We start from the raw sequence: 23,955 nt of genomic DNA on the forward strand, positions 1-23,955 counted from the left end.
ATTACTCCTGGTTTCTTCTTCTAAACACTGTGTTGATATACGTATTATATATGAAGTTGGATGTGTGTTCGCTGAGGTTTGCGTGTAAGCGTAAGTGTCCCGCAAGTTAGTGACAACTGCTTTCAGCATACCCTGCGCAAAACGTGCTGGTGCGAATTCAACTCGTGTATAGCACTGAATCTGTGTATAGCACTGAATCTTTACTGTCCTGATACACCAAATCGAAGCTGCTCGCAACCAACACAAGCGAGACGCATTCATCATGGCATTTCAACTCCAGTATCATTGTTGCAAGAAAATAACAACACACCCAGTCCAGTGTCGATCAACACATTGCATATTAACCTCATAAGTAACTTCAATTCCTCGATACTCACCGATTCGAGTCTGGAAAATTGCCGAACACATCAATCCCAAAAAGGTATCAATAAAAATTTAAGGAATATACCAATTAAATGTCAGCCACTTTCGACGTTTGAATCAAACGACAACTCGCAATCAGCTGTATGTTAACAAGATGGCGACCTATCGAAAACCCTTACACAGCGCGCGACAAAATCGGTTCATATAAAACTATGTACTATATGTCGTCTGAAATCTGATCAAAAAATAAAATGAAGAATGTTGTCGGCCGCTGTTTGGTAGCGCCAAAAGTATAGCGACCACAGTGTGAGAGATGAAAATCGCGAGTTGCTTTAAACAGTGAAATAACGGTAATGGCCACTTGATAAAATTGTTCGTTTGCCAAAAAACACACTGCACACCAATTTTGGCTGAAATCCAGCCTAGGTGGATTGCTATATATCAAAAAAGTTTGAGATTTATCTAATAAAAATTTATTTTTTAAATTTCACTGGCTACCCCATTACATTGATAGGTTGTCTTGAAACACGATCCACATCAAACTTGGGTAAATCTCATCCCGTAGAAGCGACGTTATTGCTGTTCAAATTCTAGGATTACAAATAGAATAACAGTGGGCGGATCTATAATGTATCATTCAAGTATTTACTACCGTTTTTTCAAATCCAAAATTTCGTACTCCAATGACTTCGCTTCTACTGGTAGGAATTGAGCCAGACTTTTGCACAGGTCTTTTTTCGGGCAATCTAACAATTCCATGGTCGTAGACAGTAATGTTTCAAAAAAATTGATATTTTTTTTAATAAATCCCAAATTTTTTTCTTCGGTTGGAATTGAGTCGAAATTGGTGTGCAGAATTGTTTTAAGCAACCTAACAATGCTATCGAGTAGCCTGAAAAGCTTGAAAAAAAGTTAGTTTTGAACAGCCCTAGTGGACGTATTAGCATGCGACGCTCGAGCATGTGGAGTTATGGGTTAGGGTTAAATTTATGAATGTGTTACGGTTGTGGTTAGGGTAAGGGTTAATTTTGAAGTTATAAGATTCCAGGTTATAAAGACACACGCTCCAGTAACAGGCGCTTAATATCTAGTAGAGGCACCGACCTCGCTTCCAACATTAGCCAATAGCAAATTCGGGTAAGCCATGTAGTCAGATTACGGAAATAAAATCGCAGCAAATGGTCAAGACCACCCATAGACATCAGCAGTTGGATTCTAGCAATATCAAATTACCAGCAAGAGACTGTTAAGGTACAGAACTTCAATATACATTGAATAGGGTATTCATATCGATTTGAACCCGAATATTTTAGGCTGTTTGGTTGACTTTATTTCAATATGAAAATAGCATTCAGTTGTACACTGTGGTTCTGTACCTATAAGTCTCTCGTATTAGTCAATTGCCAACAACGATGTTCTTATTGAATCTGTAAATTCGGTTTTTCACTATCGCACAAATAGTTGTATGCAAGGAAGGTAGAAAAATGGCAAATCAACGTATAGCACGCTAGCAACGAGTCCGGTAATCTCACACACGCAGTAAAGACGCAAATATCAACACACGCTCGAAAACGAGGTCACGAAAACCCGCCTTCAGACTTCTCCCTCGGATCAAAACTTTCGTGTAAAGAGTCGCCGCGAGGCACTCGGGCCACGGATCGCGTGGTGGACGGGGACAGAAAAGCGAACTCGTTAGAAAGGGATATTCTGGCCGGAGTGTGAGTCGCGCGCGACGCCTGGCTGCCGCTAGAGTCCTTGTTGATCGGCGATGGGGTTCCGAATTCGCCAGTGCTGGTCGCGAGCGAGTCCGGAGATCTGCGGGTCGATTGCAGCCTGTCTTCGTACGCGGTGCAGTAGGGTGTCGTGCCGCTGATGGAGGATATTTGAGATAACGCGTCTGTGGTCGCGGTGGGCTGAAGCTGAGCTTTTGGCTGTAAAAGAGTTGGCATTGTGAAACCGCTTATCTCGTGTGTATCTGGCGGAAAAGTCTACGCACGAAATAATATTAGCTATGTATAAGATTACAAATGTTCGAACTTGTGTCTCTTAATGCGCCCACGAGCAGACTCGGAGAGCATGAAAGTTTTCAACTTTTTTGAATTAGATTAGGATTAGAATTATAGCTGTACAGTTGTTTCCGGATTAGACTAAAATTAGAATTACAGCTACACAGGCTTTTTTCCAAATTAGATTAGAATTAGACTTATGGCAATACACTTTTTTTTCAAATTAGACTAGAATTAGAATTATAGCTACACAGACTTTTTTTTCGAATTAGATTAGAATTAGAATTATAGCTACACAGGTCTTTTTTCAAATTAGATTAGAATTAGAATTATAGCTACACAAGATTTATTTCGAATTAGATTAGAATTAGAATTATAGCCACACAGGTCTTTTCTCAAATTAGATTAGAATTAGAATTAGAATTATAGCTACACAGGTCTTTTTCAAATTAGATTAGAATTAGAATTATAGGTACACAAGATTTATTTTGAATTAGATTAGAATTAGAATTATAGCCAAACAGGTCTTTTCTCAAATTAGGTTAGAATTAGAATTATAGCTACACAGTTTATTTTTTCGTCGTCGAAAAATTTGGATTTGAATAAAATAATATTTACGGTGAGCACAATTAAAACAAATAAACAAAGAATCGGTCACCGTAAATACTATTTTATTCAAATCCAAATTTTTCGACGGCAATAACTCCGCTTCCACTGGTTGGAATAGAACCAAATTTGGTGAGCATCGTTTCTATAGAGAGCCTAACACTTTCATGGGGTGAACAGGAAATTTTCAAATTTTTTATTTTTTATTTTTATATAATAAATAGAAACTTTCTTCTCCTGTAGCGATGTGGCTACTGGTTGGAATTGATCCAAATTTTGTGTGTAGGCTTAAATTAGGTAACCTAACAATTTTATCAAGTAGCCAGTACGATTTGAGAAAATAAGTCATTTTTGAAGAGCCCTAATACACATAGAACAACCACTCAGAATATACACGCCAAACTCCCTACCTGCGGATGGGCGGTCCACCGTCTCGCGTTCTGGTCGAGGTCGTTCGCCAGTTCGTCGCCGCGGTCCTGCATGACGCGGAAGTCCTCCTCGTTCTGCCTCCACAGTTCGATCATCTGCAGATTCCTGTTCCTTTGCGAGGACAGGAGCTGATTGTAGGAAGCGAGCCCGGCCCGGATGGACTTCACCTCCCCCAGCATCGTTTTCTGAATCGACATCGTGAAACTTGAAATACGACGGTGCATCGCATACTTGGAGAACTAGGTAATTGTAGTTGTGTAATTACACTAATTATAACGAAATGCCGGTCGTCTAATTCTAATATAATTTGTGAAATGCTTCTACGGTCTAATTATAATTCTTATCTAGTTTATTTTTTTTCTGAAAATGCTACTTAACTGTACAGTGGGGGTGTTCAAGAATGACCATTTTTCTCAAATGTTGCTGGCAACCTATTAAAATTGTTAGCATACCGTACCTGATTTAAGCCTACACACCAAATTTGGTTCAATTCCAGCCAGTAGTCGCATTGCTACAGGAGAAGAAAGTTTCTATTTATTAAAAATAATGAATTTTAAAAATTTTTAAAACTTCCTGTTCACTCCATGAAAGTGTTAGGTTGTGTACAGAAACGATGTTCACCAAATATGGTTCAATTCCAACCAGTGGAAGCGGAGTTATTGCCGTCGAAAATTTTTGGATTGTCAATAAAATAGTATTTACGGTGACCAACTCTTTCATTATTTATTATAAGTGTGCCCACCGTAAATACTATTTTATTCAAATTCAAATTTTTCGATGGTAACAACTCCGCTTCCGCTGGTTGGAATTGAACCATATTTGGTGAACATCGTTTCTATAGACAACCTAACACTTTCATGGAGTGAACAGAAAATTTTGAAATTTTTTTATATAATAAATAGAAACTTTCTTCTCCTGCAGCAATGTGGCTACTGGTTGGAATGGAACTAAATTTGGTGCGTAGGCTTAAATTAAGTGACCTAACAATTTTATCAAGTAGCCAGTACGATTTGAGAAAAAAAGTCATTTTTGAACATCCCTAATCGACACACGTACTTTAGCCTCCTCGGCCTCCGCCAGTTTCGCTTGCGTCTCGTCGAACAGCTTGCACAACTTTTCGTTGTCTTCCTTCAGTTCGCGGTACGATTTTCGCATTTCTTCGTATTTCTTAAAAGAAGACATCGGCACGTTAAAGGGGACGAACGCTTCCGACAGACACACACAGGCCGGTCGAGGTACTAAGGAATGACACCGTCAAATTCTACGATATTACAGGCAAAAGTAGCACTGTTAAAGACATGTCGACATAACTTCAAGTGAAAACCGAAAATGACGCTTCTAAAACCTACACAAGTTTCAAAAATTAGATTTGGTCGCATGCTTTTAGCAGATAATCGGAGATGACTGCTTTTAAAATCGCAAGATGAATTTGTTACAAAATTATTTAAAACCCCATGAAATCGTTGAGCTGTCCACGGAACCGATGCACAACAAATTTGACGCAATTCCAACCCGTAGAAGAGAAGTTATCCGAGTTTTTCACTCATAATTCCAGGATTACCCACCGCGAATGCTATTTTTGCGAATCTCAAATGTTCAACTGCAATAACTTCCCTTCTAGCGGTTGGAAGCGAGCAAAAATCATTAAGAATCGTTCTTTCAGGCAGCTCAACAGTTTCATGGGGTTGTTTCGCGGGCTTGACTGTCAAATTTGAAGAAAAATTTCAACTCCCGTACGTTCACATCAACCAGAATCGGCCCAGATTTGACGTGCAGCGTTTTTTTAGGCAACTAAACAATGGTTTTTGAACGTTTATATTTGAACAACCCTACGAGCAACTCTGCTGACACAGCGCCCCTTGCGAGACTTACATTTACACTTGGCTATGATTTTATGTAGTCATTAGTTCAAGGTTGGTACCGGTAACTCAACTCATGGGCATTGGCACCCGATAAGTCGCGACACGGCGAAAGTCTCGTCACGAAACAATACCTTGCTCAAGTCTTCGATTTCATCGCGCTTGCTTTCCTGGTATTTACGTTCGTATTCTTTCAACTTATTCCGCGTGCTAGTCAGCTCCTGTGAGAGGTCGCGGATTTCTTTCTGAAAATAAGAGACGCGCGAATAGATTACATTGAAAGAATATGGCGCTGGATTGCACACGGGGACAGTAAGCGAATTACCGCACTCCCGTAACACACACACACAAAACGAGTGTACGGATTGAAATCACTTGACCCGATAATACCCGAAACGAAGATTTTCAAAAGCATTCAGTTGCTAAGGGTATATAGCGGCGATTCCCAACCCCGCGGCTCCAAGCTAGCCTCGTTGCGGCTCTGATTGATCTCTGGATATACCACAAAAATATAATTGACAATTGCCGTTGGTTTTATGAATAGTTTACAGTGAATTTCTGTAAATGAATGCTAAAATAAGGGAGGTTAGTTTTGTCTGAAGCCGCCCAAGGCCGCTTCTGAAAGGTTGGGGACCACTGCTATATAGTGTTCGATTTAGACCGTGGTGTAAATCTGAAGTACGGTAAGGTTCGGTGCACCACGGGTGTGTATCCACACCCGTATATCACAGGTGGTATACTGGTGTGAATGCACGCCCTTTCGCTAAGAGCGTACCTTGTAACGGAGCTCCTCGTCCTGCAGCTTCGTGGCGCAGCTAGATTCCGTCTTCTCGTATCTCTCTTCCTGTTCCTGCAGTTGCGAAGTCAGAAGGCTCATTTTGCTGGCCAGCTTGTGTCGCTCTTCCTCACCCTCGCTGTTGAGTGTTCGGTAATAGCTGAAATCGCGTCGCGGAGATTAAAAATGCGACTGAGATATTGGCGAGCGAAAGTTTGGAACACTGGAACGAATAATTGGAGTATTTGGTTGTAATAAGGGTGCAGCAGTCTAATCAGCAACTTCAATGTAGATATACACAATTGAATAGTGTATCCATATTGAAGTAAACCCGATTGCTTTCGGCTGACACTCGTCAGGGATAATCGTCAGCAACTAGTGGAGAATTGAAAGAAACATTGTATATCAACAATCGCATCAATACAATGTTATTTCTAATTCTATAATGTTGTGTTGACTTAAAAAAGGTCGTTTCTCCGACAGTATTATCGTTTTTTCGTCCGATATTATAAGTTTTGTGATTTGCGAAAAGCGTCCATTCTCCGGATCGCAAAATGTGACAACCCTACTTTATCATCTCCACTCCTGCCGAAACTCTGCACACTTTGGACTGTATTACGCGGTCTTTTTTTCCGTATACCCGTTTTTATCGTTTTGGCAAATTTTGGGGCGCTGATTCCTAAAATGTCATTAGTTTTTCGCTATCATGGGTCATTATCCATCTGTGGGGGTGGGGGCAATTGTCGAACACTGGACAGTTCACCACATCAGTATGATTTGTAAAGCAATTACCCTCTCTATATTTTGCCAATGCCATTCTCTGCCGCAATATAAGACAGTTCACCATCAGCATGATTTGGCTTTATTGGATTTGCACGTGATCATACGAACATAATTCGAAGAACCGAAAGTTTTCTTGATTTGCATGACATCAGACTAATACGGTTTAAAAAATCGAACGTTTGCGAACTATACGGACACGTGGAACAATTTTACGTTCTAAATCACAACCAGGGAGGAGCCAATGCGAAATGCATATCTAATTGAATTGTTCGAGACAGCTTAGCCTGTAAAAGCATACCCCAGTTTATTATTTCACCACATAACTCACTCGATTCCGCGTTTGTAAAGTAAAAAGGCGGCTTTTTCAATGAGATTTTGGTCGAACTCCATCTCAAACACTTCGGACAAAGCTTCGACGGACACGCTCTGCTCTGAAATGGAGAATTTGTGATCACAACATCCACGGCGACCGATCGAAGATAATCCACACATTACATTGGCAATATCTCAAAGCACACAGACTATATTGTATGTTTGTAAGCCGCCCAATACTAAAAACCCGTATTAACTATCTTTGCAAACTTTACCGACATTTCATTCACATTACGCTCGCGAGTTCAAAGCCACACGTGTACAAGACGATATACATTGTATATGCGCATTTGCGCAAACTATAAGGCGAAAACACCCTCCGCAAATTCAATACCATATCACACAGGCCGCGGCATTGAACGCACGACCCCCCAAGCGCTTCTCTTTGATGGCCATCCCGGACGTATTTTCACATTTTCAATACATGATAATCCTCAGCTACGAAAAATGCACGTCTTTCTATATCGATTGTAACTTGTTATAAGATTTCAAAATGTAAAACATAGAAATAGGTTATGGGAATCACATACAGCGGGTACATATCCAGTAGACACGGATAACTAGAACACGGTTTTCTAAATTTGGTTAAAATTAGAATTAGAGCTACACAGTTTTCTTTTCAAATTAGACTAGTATTAGAATTAGAATTTACAATAGATAACTATTTTCCAACTTAGGTTAGAATTGAAATTACTGAATCCGCGAAAACATGGAAATTTAATGAAGTTCAGTTCCGTCCAAATCAGATCATATTCTCATAAACACGAGAATGGCAAATGTACGCACGTCAAGCTAGGCTCGTTTCGCAATATACAGTTCGCCTGTAGCATTTTCAGGACACCAGAAATTATATTAGGAATAAAATTAGAGCATAGAAACATTCCAGATAGTAGATGGCAATTAGAATAATAGCAATTAAATATTTAACAAATTAAATTAGAATTAGATCACCGGCATTTCGCTCTACAATTACTCTAATTATGCAGCTAGAAGTATCTAGCAATCCAGGTCTGATATCCAGATTCCATATTTTTGAGTTTCTTTTTGAAGAGATAGATACCATGTCATTACAGAGCATTTTTCTCGGGGTATTTGATATCGTAATTTGATTTGGTGAAAATCTCGGAATTAATGACACTCTTGCAAATTGTCTACACTCAATACGAGTAGTATTTTATGCTTCAACACCGCTCAGGTCGGTATATAGGAACGGTTACCCGACATTTGAGCTTGCGAGACTTCAGCATGTGAATTTACACCCCCAGAACTGACCCTAACCCAAATCGCCACCACAACATAATCCATTACCTTACGTCGATGATCTTTACCACGACTATAAACGATATTATCACCTACTTATTGCAGGAACGGGATTTCTCTAAAACTTTACAATTATATTGCACTGTACCCAAGTACTCACCGGATCTGGAGAGCTGTAACGCGTCCAAGACCTCAGCGGAGTCCTCAATGCCGTCCATCTCCCAACAGTGACATAACGTATCCAAGCTTACGTATCTACAACAGAGAAAGGGATCATATGTCTACCGCGAATGGTTAGTATGCTGAGAACTTTTTGAGGGTACAGAACTTCAATAGGCCTATACAATAGAAAAGTATATTCGTATTGAAATGAACCCGAACATTTTCGTCTGACACTCTTCAGGGGTTATCGTCAGCAACTAGTAGAGAATTGGAAAGAACATTGTCTGTCAACTATCGTATCACAAAATATGACTTCACCGGCATGAAATTTCAAGCTCAGAGTACTATTTTTAGATGGACACGAACTACTTCTGTAGGCCCCGACTTGGTTGGCGTATTTTGATAAAAGTCAAAATGAATCTATTATTTAATTCGTAGTTTGTACAATGTACACTGTACAGGTCTGGTCGATATGCTAAGTTCTTTTAAATTCTCTATAAGTCACTGGCGAGTGTCAGCCGAAAATATTCGTGTTCATTTCGATATGAATATTCTATTCTAGTGTATATTGAAGCTATGTCTGTACCTCCAAGAGTATTTGCAATACTTAAAATACGAATTCAACTATACAATGAGGCCACAACAAACTTACTAACCTCCCGTGCGATTCCACCAAGTATGATAACGGCGATTCCTCTGTCTTCTTCACCCTAGCGGGGTGATGGTGTGGCAGCGGTATGCCTCGGTTTGACTTCCTTCTTTGATGCCGCGTGCCGCCCGGATTGGAGGCGGCCACGGCCGAAGAACGCCTCCTACGCCGGCCTTTGTTGATAGCGGCTAGCTGTCGTGGCTCCACGGAAGCCACTGGCGGACACAGTGGGGACGTGTCGCTTTCCAGTGACAGGCGGCCGACTGGAGATTGCGATGGCGTTCCGGCTGAAACAGAATGAATGAATTTTGAGGCCACACAAAGCCTTCAAGAGACAATGTTTGTTAGGCTATGTACTTAAAATGGGTAGGTTGCCTAAAAAATACTGCGCGTCATATTTGGCTGCATTCCAACCAGTAGAAGCCAAGTTATTTGAATATAAAATTTCGGATTCATTTAAAATATAAAATAAATTCCAATACATGCCGTCTCTTAAGCAGCCCGCTAGGCTTTGTCAATAATATAAATATACGCTCATGTATGTATAAAGAAAATAACCTTTCTGACAGTACTCCGGTCACGTTAATGCAAGCTACCTGAAAACCCACACCCTACCCGTTCGGTTCAAGATATCTTTTCCCAGAATGCTAAATAGAATGCCGTACAGAATATCCACCACGACCAGAACTAAAGGCGCGCACTCCACCATCGAAACCGAACTAAAAAATCAACCAGCGTCGACTGCGTCCACGGTAACATTGAAAGGAGGATCATTTTTGCCTGATTTAATAACGAGATTGGCGGTCGATTACTACGCATTGCAAACGGATATCATGTCGCATTAGACACGCGATTATCGCCGTCACAAATGACTTGTCATTGGACATTAACATGCTTCGGCGGGTCCTGGTCGACCGTGACAGCAAAACAATGAGCGGTTGTCGTTATCACGAAGTCAAAGCCGAGCCGAGTACGATTCAATCAAATGATTCGGAGTCCAGCAATTTCGATGATTATAATAACCAGAGGTAGTCTATAGTCAGCGTCGGTACTCAAGTATGAGTATCACCACAAATTTAGGCTCATATACAAGAAGTCACGATTTCTAAGGCCCGTCTAAACTGCGAGGAGCTAGAAAACAAGGTTTTCCGCGATTTTCAAAGGTAAATCCAGTTACCTTGATACAGGCTCTATTCATTTCGTCCAGTTGTAACAAAAATTCCAGACAAAAAAGCGATCAAAACATATCTAAAAACGACTTTCTACTTTTGCGACATTTAAAGCGAGAGAGAGAAATTATATTCTTTTTGGCCTGCACCATCGAGATGCTTCGACCGAAATGAAATGACATTAGCGTATGAAAATAATAACAAAAACACGGTGTTGGACGGGGTGCGATCGATGTAACTCTGAGCAGGGTCAACTGGTCTGACAAAACCGTGCATTCAACAACTATACAGATGCTTTTTGTAGGGTTACCATATTTTTGAGATCCTAAAAACAGCACCCATTTCTGAAGATAACAAAAATTATAATAGCGGACGAGAGAACGGGTAACCGGAGGTTTTACGGCTAATGCTATTGGGTTCATTAAAAAAATGTCAGTTTTACCATAGATAACTAGCCTACGGATAGATACGCAACACCCGCCGTCACGCTTGCTTGCTCATAGGTGTTGGCATCTCAGCAATATGAAAGCAACACAATTGCTAATCCCATAATTGGCGACCCGAGAGCTCAAGTTAAACAAAGTTGATCTTATTTGTAAGCTACTGTCGCACTGATTCCGAAAATATGCAATAAAATCTCATCAGGGCAATAGAACCTCCTCGAAATACACCTCAAAGTCTGAAAATCGGCGTTGTTCTAAACAATCGCGCCCACGCAAAGGTCATTGATATGGTCATTGTGCTGCGTCTGTGCTATTGTTCAGAATAATGCCAATTTTCAGACTTTGAAGCCTATTTCGGCGTGGTTTCATTGCCTTGACGAGATTTTAATGTATATCTTCAGAATCAGCGCGACAGTAGCTTTCAAATAAGATCAAGTTTACTTAATTTGAGCGCTCGGGTCGTCAGCTATGGGATTAGCAATTATGTTAGCGTTCAGATTGCTAAGCAGTAATTTCTCGTGGGCAAGCAAGCATGACGACGGGTGTTGCGCATCTATCCGTTGGTTGGTTATCTATAGTTTTACGAATGAACATCTTAAAGCCGGATTCCGCGTCCAATTTTGGTGGGATTGAGTAAAGAAACAAAGAAACAAAGGTCATTTTCCCGACTCCACTCCCGTGAGAACCGCTTCCACGTATTATCGGTTGGAGCTGACCTTATATTAGGTATTTCCTGCGTAAATTTCATGTTCAGTTTCTTCCAATTCCGCTGAGGACATGGTATACCTACTAACTAGTAATATGGATGCGGTTGGATGGGTAAATATCATACATTAACTCGCCACGATACGGTACTACTATAGAACATGAAGCAAAAATACAGGTACTATACCTTCGGATTTGAGGCTTGCTGACAGCGGCGTTGCGAGTGCATCTTCATCCGCCGTAATATCCAAATCTTTCCGATCACCGCCATCCTCACAAAACAATTTCGACCGCGGGGCAAAATTCTCCACGCTCTCATTCCCGTTCTCGTCGAGACAGTCCTTTATCTCCGAAACGTCACAATCGGGCACGTCGCTCATAGACACCACGTCATAATCGTCGTGAGAGCCCACCGGAAAACTAGCCATCAGTTCCGAAAACTCTTGGAAAGTAACAAGGCCATCGCCGTCGCTGTCAAGAGCGCCGAAAATAACCGCTATGTCTTCATCGCTGGTCACGACGTTGAGGTTGAGTTCTAAGCACAGCGGGCCGAGTTTTGATTCGGTCAGGCCTGCCTTTACGGTGTCGCCCACCACAAGGGACCAGGCTCGCTCTAAGTTCTGTTTTACGGCTTCCATGGGAGAGTGTTGGGCTGGCGATTCGTGACTGCCGACGTTTGTGTTCATCTCGTTCATCCACTCGGAATCTGGGTTTCGCCTGTGAAATGGCAGCACATGAATGGCCATACTCAACAAGTGGAATTAGCAGCGTCGAAGTTAGCGATTTCTGTTTTCGATAGTGGTATGCTACGAATACATGATTTTGCTTCTTAAACACAGCATAGTGTTCCACAGTAACACTTGAGGTGGTCACTTGGGCTGTTCAAAACCAACTATATTTTCAAATATGGCCACTTGATGCACACCCAATTTGGCTCAACCCCAAATTATGTACAAAATTTAGGATTTCAAATCACCGTATTTATGGTGGGTAAGATCTATAATAAATAATCTCTCACTATTAAATACTAGCTATTTTCAAAAATCCAAAATTTGTTGTGCATCTTTTTTTAGGCACTAACAATTTTATCTTGAAAGCAACCATTGAAATTCGAAAAAAAGTTATTTTTTAACAGTAATTATTGTTGGTATTCAAGTAGAAATACAACTAAATGCATCGTTGTAAATTTCCACAAGTCTTGTACCAAACAGTTTAAAGTATATAGCCGAATATGTGGAATATAATAAGACTTTTTAAACATACATCGTTTAACTTCTGCAGTGCAATTTAGTTGCATACATTTGCCGTCATTAGATCTTGATTAAATTATGATTTTTGGATGTTCATTTGGGAATGTACAGTCAATTGTGATCTACAGACTGAAAACGTTGAAAGCTGAAACGGCATCAGCCTTACCAATATTCATCTTTACCATCCCCGACAAACTCTTCCTCTCGCATCGCGACTGGAGCGTTTTCTTTCCCGAAGTCTGGTTCGTCCGTCTTCCGATAGGAATTGTTCGGGGATTTATTTCCGACTGAGTCTGTGTTGGGCGAGTTCTCGATTTCGTGAAGCACGCCTGGGTCGTCGCTAAAATTAAAGTGAACAGGGGCGTTAATGATTTGTCTTCGACAGTAAGACAGATACAACACTGTGTATATATGTTTATTGCCTTGGAAGTGAAAAGTGGCCTCAAATTTCATCCACAAATGAAAGTCATAATAGCATAATCAATAACTCGTAGAACATCTACATTTCCAGTAGGTACCGATAGATTTACACGTCTATCTATTACTTAAAAGCCTCTTGGCGGTACAGAACTTCAATATGCAATTGAATGGAATATTTATATTGAAATAAACCAGGACATTGTCGGCTGACACTCGTCAGGAGTATTCGTCATACTAGAAGATAATTGCAATTGAACTCTCGAATCGCGCTCACATAAACTTCACCCGCAACAATGGTGCATGGTCATGGTCATGGTCAGTAATCAATGATGAAGCATTGTGTCCAACAATGAACTTGATAATAATCAATCACGATCACGCAGGTCAAATCATTTCCGGACGAGCAATAATGGATACGGCTCTTCCCATTTGTATTGTAAATAAAGGCCAGCAATTACTGCAAGAATTGGCCCAGAAAATGCCGTTGAGCGATAATTGCATGAAAAGAACTCGTTGCATTTTGCAATTACCATATGAAATTGTAATACATTTGGCGAACCGGCAGGACATTTGCCACGTTAACGCGCAATGATTCATACAACCAATACTTACTGCTCATTTTTACGACAGTACCCGTAACGATCTATACCAGTGGTTCCCAACCTTTTTGTCTCCATTCCCCACTTCAAATTTATTCCGAGCCTTCATTCCCCACCAAGACCGTAACAGCACTTCGTCAGGCGGCCCAAAAAAAACGTTGGTCTTGGGCCCCCCACATGGTGATAAACCCAACCCCCCAAAAGCCCCTCAAGCTCCCCTGAGCCTGCAAGCTTTTCCCCGCTACTTACCAGCTACATCGGGTCTACTGTTAGTGCGTCGCCTTATAGCTACTAAACGCGCGAAGCGCGAAAAATTTATGTAATTCTTGTTGGAATCGGTCAATATGATCGGGAATTGCATATATTTTGCTATAGAGTTTTTATCCCTCTCTGCTCAAGTAATCAGATCTACCGGTAGAGCTAAGTGAGGTGTATTGGAAAAGGTAGGACCCCTAAATGAGAATTAAACATATTTCGGCGGACCCGTCGGTATATTGACTTCGTTACACTATGCTATTTCGTGACCTCCTATGTCTGCTCTGTCAAAAGATATGGAAATCGCCAAAACTAAAAGGCACACACGATTTCAAATTGGTATTGCTTTACTGCCAAATAATTTTTTCCTGCGCGATGGCATTTGTCCTCTGGGGTTCAGATCGCCAGGACAGGAACATTCGGCACCAGCCATTTAGCCCCCTATGGACAATTAAACATATAGGTATATTGTATATATATCGAAGTTTTCGGTCATCACAAGGGCATTCCTTCTCGGCCAAGGTCTTCTCGCTGCTGATCGTTCTGGCACACTTCTCGGAGTCGCATGTTACATGGCCTATAACTTCATATGTCTTGGTGCGTCGTGGCGCAGTAATGGCCGACGCCGAAGTCTACATTTCTATAAATTCAACGTATTTTCGTTGGGGAGGGGTACCCAATAATCAAGTTATTCGGCATCGCGCACCCGGCGCGAAAAATATTTGGAAAAGTGGCAGAAATTTCAAAAAAACTCTATAATTTATGTTCATTCACAAAATAATTTTGGGCCCCTTCGAGCTCGCCCCCGCCCCCCTCAATTGGGGGTTTGGGGTGCGGCAGTTACGGTCCTGTTCCCCCCTACCCAACACTTTTGTCATCACAGAGCAGCTATTTTGTGGTTTGACTACATAAGACATACAACCACACCAGTACGCAAGACAATCGCCTATGAATGCAACATAAAACGTATTGTGAACCAATACCAGTAACGCTCAAAATTTCGCGAAAGCGTTATTACACGCCAAACTAGTCGTGCCGGATGCGTTTTTGACGCCATCATTGGCCATCCACAGTTTAAAATGAGGTTTTATGAACAACACGCAATATAATTTTTGATACATACATTCCAGAGCAGTTAGCTGGTAACGGTAATTGCGCATTTGTCTCCGTGAATATGTTAACTGTCCTGTATATAATTTTTAACAAAAGCGTCTATTCCCCACCAGAAACCATTGAATTCCCCACCAGTGGGGAATTCCCCACCGTTTGGGAACCACTGATCTATACGGTATAACTTCATCTCGATAAAATTTACTGCTTAGAATAATTCTCATCTACAGCAGACTGCCATCGCACTGTAACTAACTAGGAGAAACGCGTATGCCCCATTTATATTGCTGGAGCACAAGTTCAGAACGATTACAATAGTCTGTACGTCAATCCTAATGTTTAGAGTTTCTAGAGCCTTGGCGAATTAGCAATCGAGCCGTCATAACAATAGCAACCTAACCCCATTGTGCGAGCATACTGTTTTCTCACGTCTGGTTGGGGGAAGGGGAAGATTATTGTCAAGTCACGGAGCAATATTTACCCATATTGTCATTAGCGACATTTGTAATAACTCAGACCGTGCGTAAGCGTAATGTGGTGTCTGCAATACTTTCATTGCTAAATGTAGCAATCTTTGCGCGTTCACTGTCTCATTGGCAGAGAGACAGACTTGGACAACTAGATAGATAATTATAATTGTCTAACCCAGTGGTTCCCAACCTTTTTCCACCCACGTACCATTTCGAGGTTTTATGCAGTGTTCCCGTACAACCTACATCCACCATTTATGACGTCATAATCACGTATTTGACCTATGCGAGGTGTAATAACAAATTCTATTAAACTAGGCATTATCAGCAAGGGTTGATGATGAGATGCATGGAATTGTTTTTTCACCACCAGTCACAAGAAGAACAACAACATAATGAAATAAAAACAAACAACATAAGTTCATTTGTTTAATGCAGGGGTGGCCAACCTTTTTGCTATCACCAGCCGCATTTCGAGTAGTCTACGGCCTACGGCCTACAGCCTACGGCCGCATTCCAGGACATAGTTCGTAATGAACAAACTGGATGACAAATACCCATTTTAAACTGTCCATGTCCATTTTCGGTGAGCTCCAGACTAACCTGTTTATTCATATCGGCGTACGTACCGAAATTGCGGTGGTCCTGTTATGAATGGATATTTTGGTTTCGGGATGGTCGCGCCAGGCGCGAAAATTTTTCAGATTCACGAATAAATTTTGTCATTAGTATTCGTAGTTTCACAAATTACAATCAAATATTTATTCTTTTTCAGCCAATGTGATCAGATTCTCCGGTAAAGTTGATAGACGGTGTGTTTTCGAAAATTTAGGGCATTAGTTATAAATGATTATGTGTCTTCGGGTGGACCAAATGTAATAAGTCACTTTGTTGAATACTGCTATTTCATGACCTCCCATAAGGAATGGCGGTATATTGGAAAGATAATAAAATCGGCCAAACGCACCATAGAAACTAATTTCTTTGAGAAGGACACGATTCCAAGTTGGTATTTTTATCTGGGGCGCATCATTTTGCGTTGCTGTTCACATCTGTACTATGGTGCTCAGGTTGCAAAGGGCGCTACTACATTAATATCGAAAAAACGAAGTCACGTTGAATCGTGCCCAGCGCGAAGAAAATTTCAAAGTTGATTAAAATCTGCTAAAAATTTGGAAGTAGGCCTACACTCGTAAATTCAATTTTCATGTCGACGACCGCCAACACATACAAATTGAAATAACTGTAACTATAATTATAATTATAATGTAATTCGGAGAAATTTGTGTGGCTATAATTCTAATTCTAATCGAAACTGCAAAACTGTGTAGCTATACTTCTCATTCTAGTGACTAGAATCTAGTCTAATTCGAAACAAAGTAGCCATAATTCTAAGTCGAATCTAATTTGAAAAAACTGGAAATCTTGAAGTTGTCAACTGTGTTAGGGCTAGGGCTGGGGAATTCAAGTACCCCGAGTGATTCGATTCTGAATCCAGTATCATGCTTCGAATCGAGTCGAGTATTCGAGTATCTCTCATCACGACGTTATAACATAATTTATTTTGGCAAGGTTCAAATAAGTACCTTTTACGAGACCAAGAACAATATAAAGCCTGTTATCTATCACATTAAAGATACTTTGGTATTTTTCGACCATAGAGATTTCATTGCACTTTGTGACAATGTTGTGGGATGATCATGACTTCGGAAATGTGCTATTTCTAGTAAAGTTTGTACTACAGCCCTAGTTAGGGCCAAGGGAACAAACGGAGACTATAACGACATCTAGCGGGACTATACTATCAAAATAGACCCTCCAGTGTAAGCCTATCTCATGCGGCTTAAGACCAAGTTCGGACGCATCAATACTGCGATGATCGTAACGTAACACGCTTTTGTTATTCTTCACCTGTACGACATGAAGTGGGAAGCCATATATGCAAAACTGACAATACAAACAATATATTACGAGGTCCAGCCGTACCTTTGATACGTTTGACGAAATTAGTCAGTCAAGTGCCAAATACCGGTTAGCCAGATATTAGATTGACTGTTGTTGTTTTGACAGTGACCAGACTTGTGCAGCAAACTACCGGATTTTTAAAACCGCGACTAAAACTAGAACTGCTCACTATATGAAATCCCCGACCAGGACTTGAACTAGGCCCACTAGAAAACATTAGTTGGTTGACCGTCAACTAACTAAATTGGTGCTTTGTAAAAGTCTGTCAATTGCATAAACAAGGCTATCTGGATTATGGCTTACCGCCTGTCCGTTGTAGCCTGACGCCCTGACTAGGTTTAATATTATATAATATACTAATTTGAAGGAATCTACGCAGTGGAAGTAAACGGGTGGAATACCAGGGCCGTCTGCAAGGCAAGATTACGAATACATACAGTTTTGAACGTATTAGTGACTCCACTCTTTCTCCTCAAACACTGGAATACGTCTTATACAATCGGCCTTAAACATCTCACAAATTCCAATGACTAACAAAATTTACCCGATCTAATACCAGCTAAAACTATTTATAGAGTCTTTTAAACTTGTATGTGGAAAATTCTTGCTTCCAGAGTAAGTTGACGGCCGTTAAGCCACATGTCTATCTCCCATCAAGTCGCAAATACAAGGTGCCATATTGGTTATGGTATACCTTTGACGAGTAGATGAAAACCTCATTCGCCTCGACGATTATGTCGCTAATCACCGCTGCAACCATTCTGACTTGTCGGTCAATATTTAACGTTCACACTTCACGAAATGATCGTTATGTGCATTTACGCCCGATTCATAAAAGGCTCACATGATTCAACCACGCTAAGGACAATGTATTCACATAAGAATCCACACCTGTGACACTCCCATAAAAACGTTTACTACAAACCTGAAGTCACACAGCCCATACATTTGACTACAAAGTTTTCGAATTTTCGCTCTCCCACGATGAAGCTTTGCTATAAATGTAAATCGAGTACTGCACGCTCAGCTCAAGTTCATATGCAACTTCAATGACAGCTACACTTAGATCCGATGCAAGCCCATATCATTCGCGATCAATCACTACTTCAGAATTCATGTAGCAGCCTATATGGCATGTTGCAAACCCTTTTGATATCACCCGCTCGTACTAATCCATAGTTTTTCTCTACTCCTATGTGTTAGGAATTGAACTTATGGAAATTTTGAGGCAGTTGACGGTGTTTTGTTATGTCGGTGACTGGAAGGCATGTAGGGTGTCGATAATGCTAACTGGCTTTATTGCAAATTTGGGCTCAAAATGACATAAAAGTACGAAACTCGCGAATAAACCAGATTTGTACAAAGTGTAGTTACTGTATACTGGAATTTAGAAATAAACAACTAAAACTAGAACTAGAGCCACTCACTTTTGAAAACTCGCAACTAGGACCAGACCTAAAGAAGCGACGCAACCAATTAACTATAGACTCAACTCCGCAGCAACTCGGCACTGACAAGACAAATTACATCAGGTGTATTACAAATGAGACAAGAAATATAGGAGATTAATCGGCAATTCCAAAGAACGGGGTTTCCAGTTTGAAATGGGAGGGGGTTTCCACCCCAAACCCACCTCTGGCTACGTCACTGTTCGTGATGACGACTCTGAGCTAACAATGGCCGCAAGAACATCACACAATAGAACACCGAAATCACGATTCACGCCAAACGACGACACGTGTTTTTTAGTTTTGCGGCAAATAAACTATAGAACTAGAGCTACCGACTTTTCACAATACGCAACTAGAACTAGAACTATTCAAAAACAGTAGTTCGTTGCCAATTGACCGCCAACTGAATAGCTTGATAGTTTGTTAAAGTCTGGAATATACCCTAAACGAGAAAACAAGCACATATCTTGTAGTATGTTGCATGAATCGAACCAAGTCATGTGACTCGAGACTAGGACGGCCAAGACAGACATTTCATTGTAGCTTCGAAGAATAGTAAAGTCAATACATTATTGGTATTTCGTCTATCAGTCCTGATACTTGGATAATAGGGCCAGAAACTGTTAGGACTGAGGAAAATTACGATATTATGAATGAGGGCCATTCTATATCACTCGAGCAGAGTTGAAAAAGTGGGCTGAACCGGATTGAACTCAAAACTGAACAGTGAACCCAATGACTTGGACTCGGACTCGACCACCTATTCACTGACTTGGATTCGGACTTGACTCGGCGGTGAATTGAAAATGACTGACTCGACTGAAAACTATAAAAGTGAGATTGTCTTGTGACTCGGAACCTTGTGACTTGGTTACAACCCTGCGTGGATGTATTCACTATATGAATCTTAAGTCTTGATAGAAATCTGCTGCATAAAACTATACTTTTTCATATATTCGGCATTGCTTTGCGGGCCGAATGAAATCGTCCGTTTGGACGGCAGCGCCGTAACGCAGGCCGTATGTTTAACCCCCTGGTCTAAACGAATTCCTTTGACCCCTACCACTGTCCATACCGACATGCCTACTTTCTTCAGAGCGTTATAATAGGACAGTGTAAACCACACAAATTTCAACTCACCGGTACACATCAACTAGTAATTCGTCCTCAGGTACTGATGTCCTTCCATATTTCTTTTTCGCTGGAGATTTCCTTTCCGACGTGTTGCTGACGTCGTGCAACGCTACGTCTCTGCTGTCATTCTCAAAGTCGTCGGGATCTTGGCGTTTTTCCCGATTATTACTCGAGGTATTTTGCGAGTCCGCGCTATGTACAATATCGCATTCGTGGTTACGCGTTTCGGCCAAGTCCGTATACGATTCTTCTTGTTCGCCTGGTATATCCGCGTCCGCATATGCGCTTTGGCTGAATAGGAATGGGTTCGCGTCTATGTACGCGATTAGCGTGCGTCGAAATGTGTCGTAAGGCAGCAGCTTTTCGAGGTTTGTCGCCGGGAATAGCAATGCGTTGAGGGATATGTAATGTGTCTGTAAAAGAAGGGTCGCGCGTTACGGGCCGCCATTGAACACCGAACAGTTCGTATCAAAGACTCCTTATCCATAGTTTGACAATCTAGAATCAGGTTTTTCAAATTAGATTAGAATTATAACTCATACATTGCTTTTGAATTGGATTAGAATTGGAGTTACTGAAATCGCAAAAACTTGGGAGATTAATTTAATTTCCGAACTACAAAAGAATACGACATATCAAATTAGAGGTCATTCCCATAGACACGAGAAAGGTAAATGTATGTACAGTTATACACCAAGTTCTCGGGAAGATCGGGATTAGATTGGAATAAAAATTAGATCATAGAAACATTCCACGAATTAGATCAGAATTTAATTACCGGCATTACGTTCCAATCAGTCTAATTAGAAAACTGGAATTATGTATTTGTCAAGTCTGCCCTGATCCCTGATATTTGATAGATTGCGCTGGATTAGATCAATCATATCAATGGACTTGCTTCATTGTGTTATAGGCTTTAATTTGGCAGTTTACGACAAACGGTAGGGAGCAGGAATAACTTGTAATTGCGAATGTCTTTCGTTGCGTTATATTAAAGTGCCATGAATTATGCGGTCTATGGTTGCTATCTGATATTCACGGTTTATCTAATAGGCCGCGTCTATGGACATTGGACCGGCGTCGTTTTGGGACGTATGCTGCTCGTATGTTTCTTTGCTCTGGTTCTAATTCCAATCTAATTTGCGAAATGTTTCAATGCTATAATTTAAATCCTAATCGAGTTTCTGATTTTTTAGAAATGCTGTAGCAGAACTGTATAGTGCGAAACGTGCCAAGGTTACAGTACAGGTATTTGCTATTCTCTTGGTAATAAAAATGAACTCCGATTCGATATGAATTGAACAAACTTGATTTATTTCCAAATTCTAATTCTAACCTAATTTGGACAACAATGTCTAGCCATAATTTTAATTGTAATGTAATTCGGAAAAGCTGAAAAATTTCTATCCCAACTCAGGTTCCAATACTCAGTTCAGAAATATGGTGCCTATGTGTAGGTCTATTGTGACCACTCATTATTTTATCTAGTTATTTCGAGATGTACGGTCTCGTGAGAAAGGTCACCACATTACCTCCAAGCAAACTTTCTTGCAAAGAATCTTGAAGTCCTCCTGAGCGATAAATCCTAATCCCGTCGAGTCGCAGGAGTCGAATATCTCTCTCAGCACCTGGTCTTGATCAGGACTCAGCTCCATCATCTTCATTTGTGAGCGAGCCAAGCCGTGTTGGCTCTTACTCTTCTGCAGTCGAGTTAACCAAGGTCAACCAGGCAAAAGTCTATACTAGGTACCTAATCATTACAATGTCTTTGTGGAGCATAGCGCTGTGAAATGTAAGTCATCGTAAAACACGTCACGTAACTTACGTTCAGAACAACACCCCGAGGTCATTGTCTCATTATCATCACTACCATTTAACCGCATACAAATTACTCGCTCATCTATGATTCAATTCATTTGTTGTCTACGTCTTCGTCTTCCCATGCCTATACGCATTGCCAGGCAAGCTACGAACTTGAAAATGAATACATGATGTCGTCAGTGACTGCTCAGTGTTCAGAAAAGGTGCAAGTTGATAGGTACCTCACTTTACACAGTGCAGTAACGCGACTCGCATCAAAACTAGTAAACCGAGCTACAGTATTAAAACAAGAGGTTAAACCTGACCTCATAAGACAATGTGTTCATAATATAAGAGATGAAACCCAAGCTTAGTTTGATACCATCGTGTTTACCAACACCTCGAGATGCAATCGCTTCTGGCCTGTGCGCTCTATTGGGTAGTTGATACCTCAGCCTGAATCAACCTGACGTCGCAGAAAAGCTCCAAATACCGTCCTCTCGGTGACATTACTGACATATGACCTGCGACACAGTATCCAAGCGTATGAACAATTTCTCTTGTGCGACCTGCATACACTTGTAGCCTACCAGCAGCTTGATAAAAACTACAACATGCTGGCATCAACAGAAAGCGAATGCATGAAATATTCAACAGGGAAACACCAGTATGAATTTCCGAAGGCGCCTCCAGGGATAAAATTAACTCTATCAAACTACAATCGATGAATCAGTACATAAATCCATACCGAGATGTATAGGCTAAGTCGAGAGCTGATTCACACGAATAAAGGCGAGTCCATGCTACAAAACCTGTAGGAAAGAAAACGTCACACAGCCTTTCGCCGTAACTGGCAGCCAACCTCCAGTAACTGACCAAATAGCCGATGCCAATGAAACGATAGCGCCGTTTAACTACAGTACATAGGAATATTTATTGCTCAATAAGCTCAGTAGGACAAGCGAAAATCTCTCCACGCCTTCCCTGTTCTAGTGATCTGACTAACAGCTGCATATTATTTCGCATTGTCACTACGATATTGCCTACATTATGTCTTCGCAGTCACTTGCATTAGCGGTACACAATCACACAGACGACATAATAAACCAACTCGCAACAGGTCAGTCAATGTTTAGGCGCAAACCAGTTGCAAGCAAAACAGCCGTATAATTAATTCGCCCTAACAATTATTACCATTTACCAACAATCGTCACTCCAGCTTTAGCGCCTTGTCAACACATCCACTTTAGGAGACTTCATGAATATGCTCGTATCAATAGCCTAAATCTGTTCTAAATGACCATGAGAATGCGGAGCGTTAACTAGTCTTAGCTGAACGAACATTGACGACTAGTCATCTAGCATTAGTTGGTGACTTTTGGTCAGTGGTTCCCAACCTTTTTCCGTCCACGTACCATTTGGAGGTTTTATGCAGTGCTCGCGTACCACCTACGTAAGTTACGAAGGCAGCGAAACAGGAAATAAACTGCCCGTGCCCATTTTAAGGTACAGTATAAGATTTCTGTAGTGGATCCATTCGGAATTCGTATGGTCAAATATATTAAAACGGAATTTGGTTAGGCAAGAATCCCAATGCTTGACGACTAAATCTCTTCCCCTAAGCCGGCATTGGTGGGTCCCCTAAGCCGGCATTGGTGGGATTGCCCCGACGACGGCTTCACAGAAACTAAAAATCAACCCCACCTTAACTAATAACTCCCTTCGCTCGAAAATAAAACAGAATCTACTCGCGTACCACCTGGAAGACCTTCGCGTACCACAGGCTGGGAACTACTGGTTTTGGCGATAGTGAACATGGCTATCCTGAAAATGCTATGAGTGCCGTATAGTGTGATATCCGCCAAGCCAAGCGTGGACTGTGGACCACTGAGCTGTGGACACTGTGGACCACACTGTGGA

General features: G+C 41.1%; 1 protein-coding gene across 3 annotated transcripts; it reads right to left on the minus strand.

The window, feature by feature from the left end:
- Positions 1–260: 260 nt before the first annotated feature.
- On the minus strand, positions 261–22,291 carry LOC145455992 (uncharacterized). Of its 3 annotated transcripts, none has more exons than XM_080334019.1 (12): positions 21,768–22,291; positions 20,242–20,648; positions 12,998–13,171; positions 11,769–12,298; positions 9,272–9,551; positions 8,614–8,708; positions 7,150–7,252; positions 6,039–6,198; positions 5,398–5,508; positions 4,461–4,571; positions 3,386–3,589; positions 261–2,294 (listed from the first exon to the last, which is right to left on the minus strand). In XM_080334019.1, exons 1-12 carry the CDS (start codon positions 21,897–21,899, stop codon positions 1,941–1,943), a joined length of 2,661 nt encoding a protein of 886 aa, XP_080190145.1. In that variant the 5' UTR covers positions 21,900–22,291; the 3' UTR covers positions 261–1,940. The 3 variants fall into 3 exon arrangements, with proteins under 3 accessions (XP_080190145.1, XP_080190146.1, XP_080190147.1); XM_080334020.1 differs by lacking the exons at positions 20,242–20,648; positions 21,768–22,291 and adding exons at positions 13,864–13,891; positions 15,384–15,511; XM_080334021.1 differs by lacking the exons at positions 20,242–20,648; positions 21,768–22,291 and adding an exon at positions 18,345–20,148.
- Between the last annotated feature and the right edge of the window lie 1,664 nt (positions 22,292–23,955).

The sequence above is a fragment of the Botryllus schlosseri genome, chromosome 14, assembly GCF_051294905.1.
Source record: "Botryllus schlosseri isolate E-star chromosome 14, Bs_hap1, whole genome shotgun sequence".
Classification (NCBI taxonomy): Eukaryota; Metazoa; Chordata; class Ascidiacea; order Stolidobranchia; family Styelidae; genus Botryllus; species Botryllus schlosseri.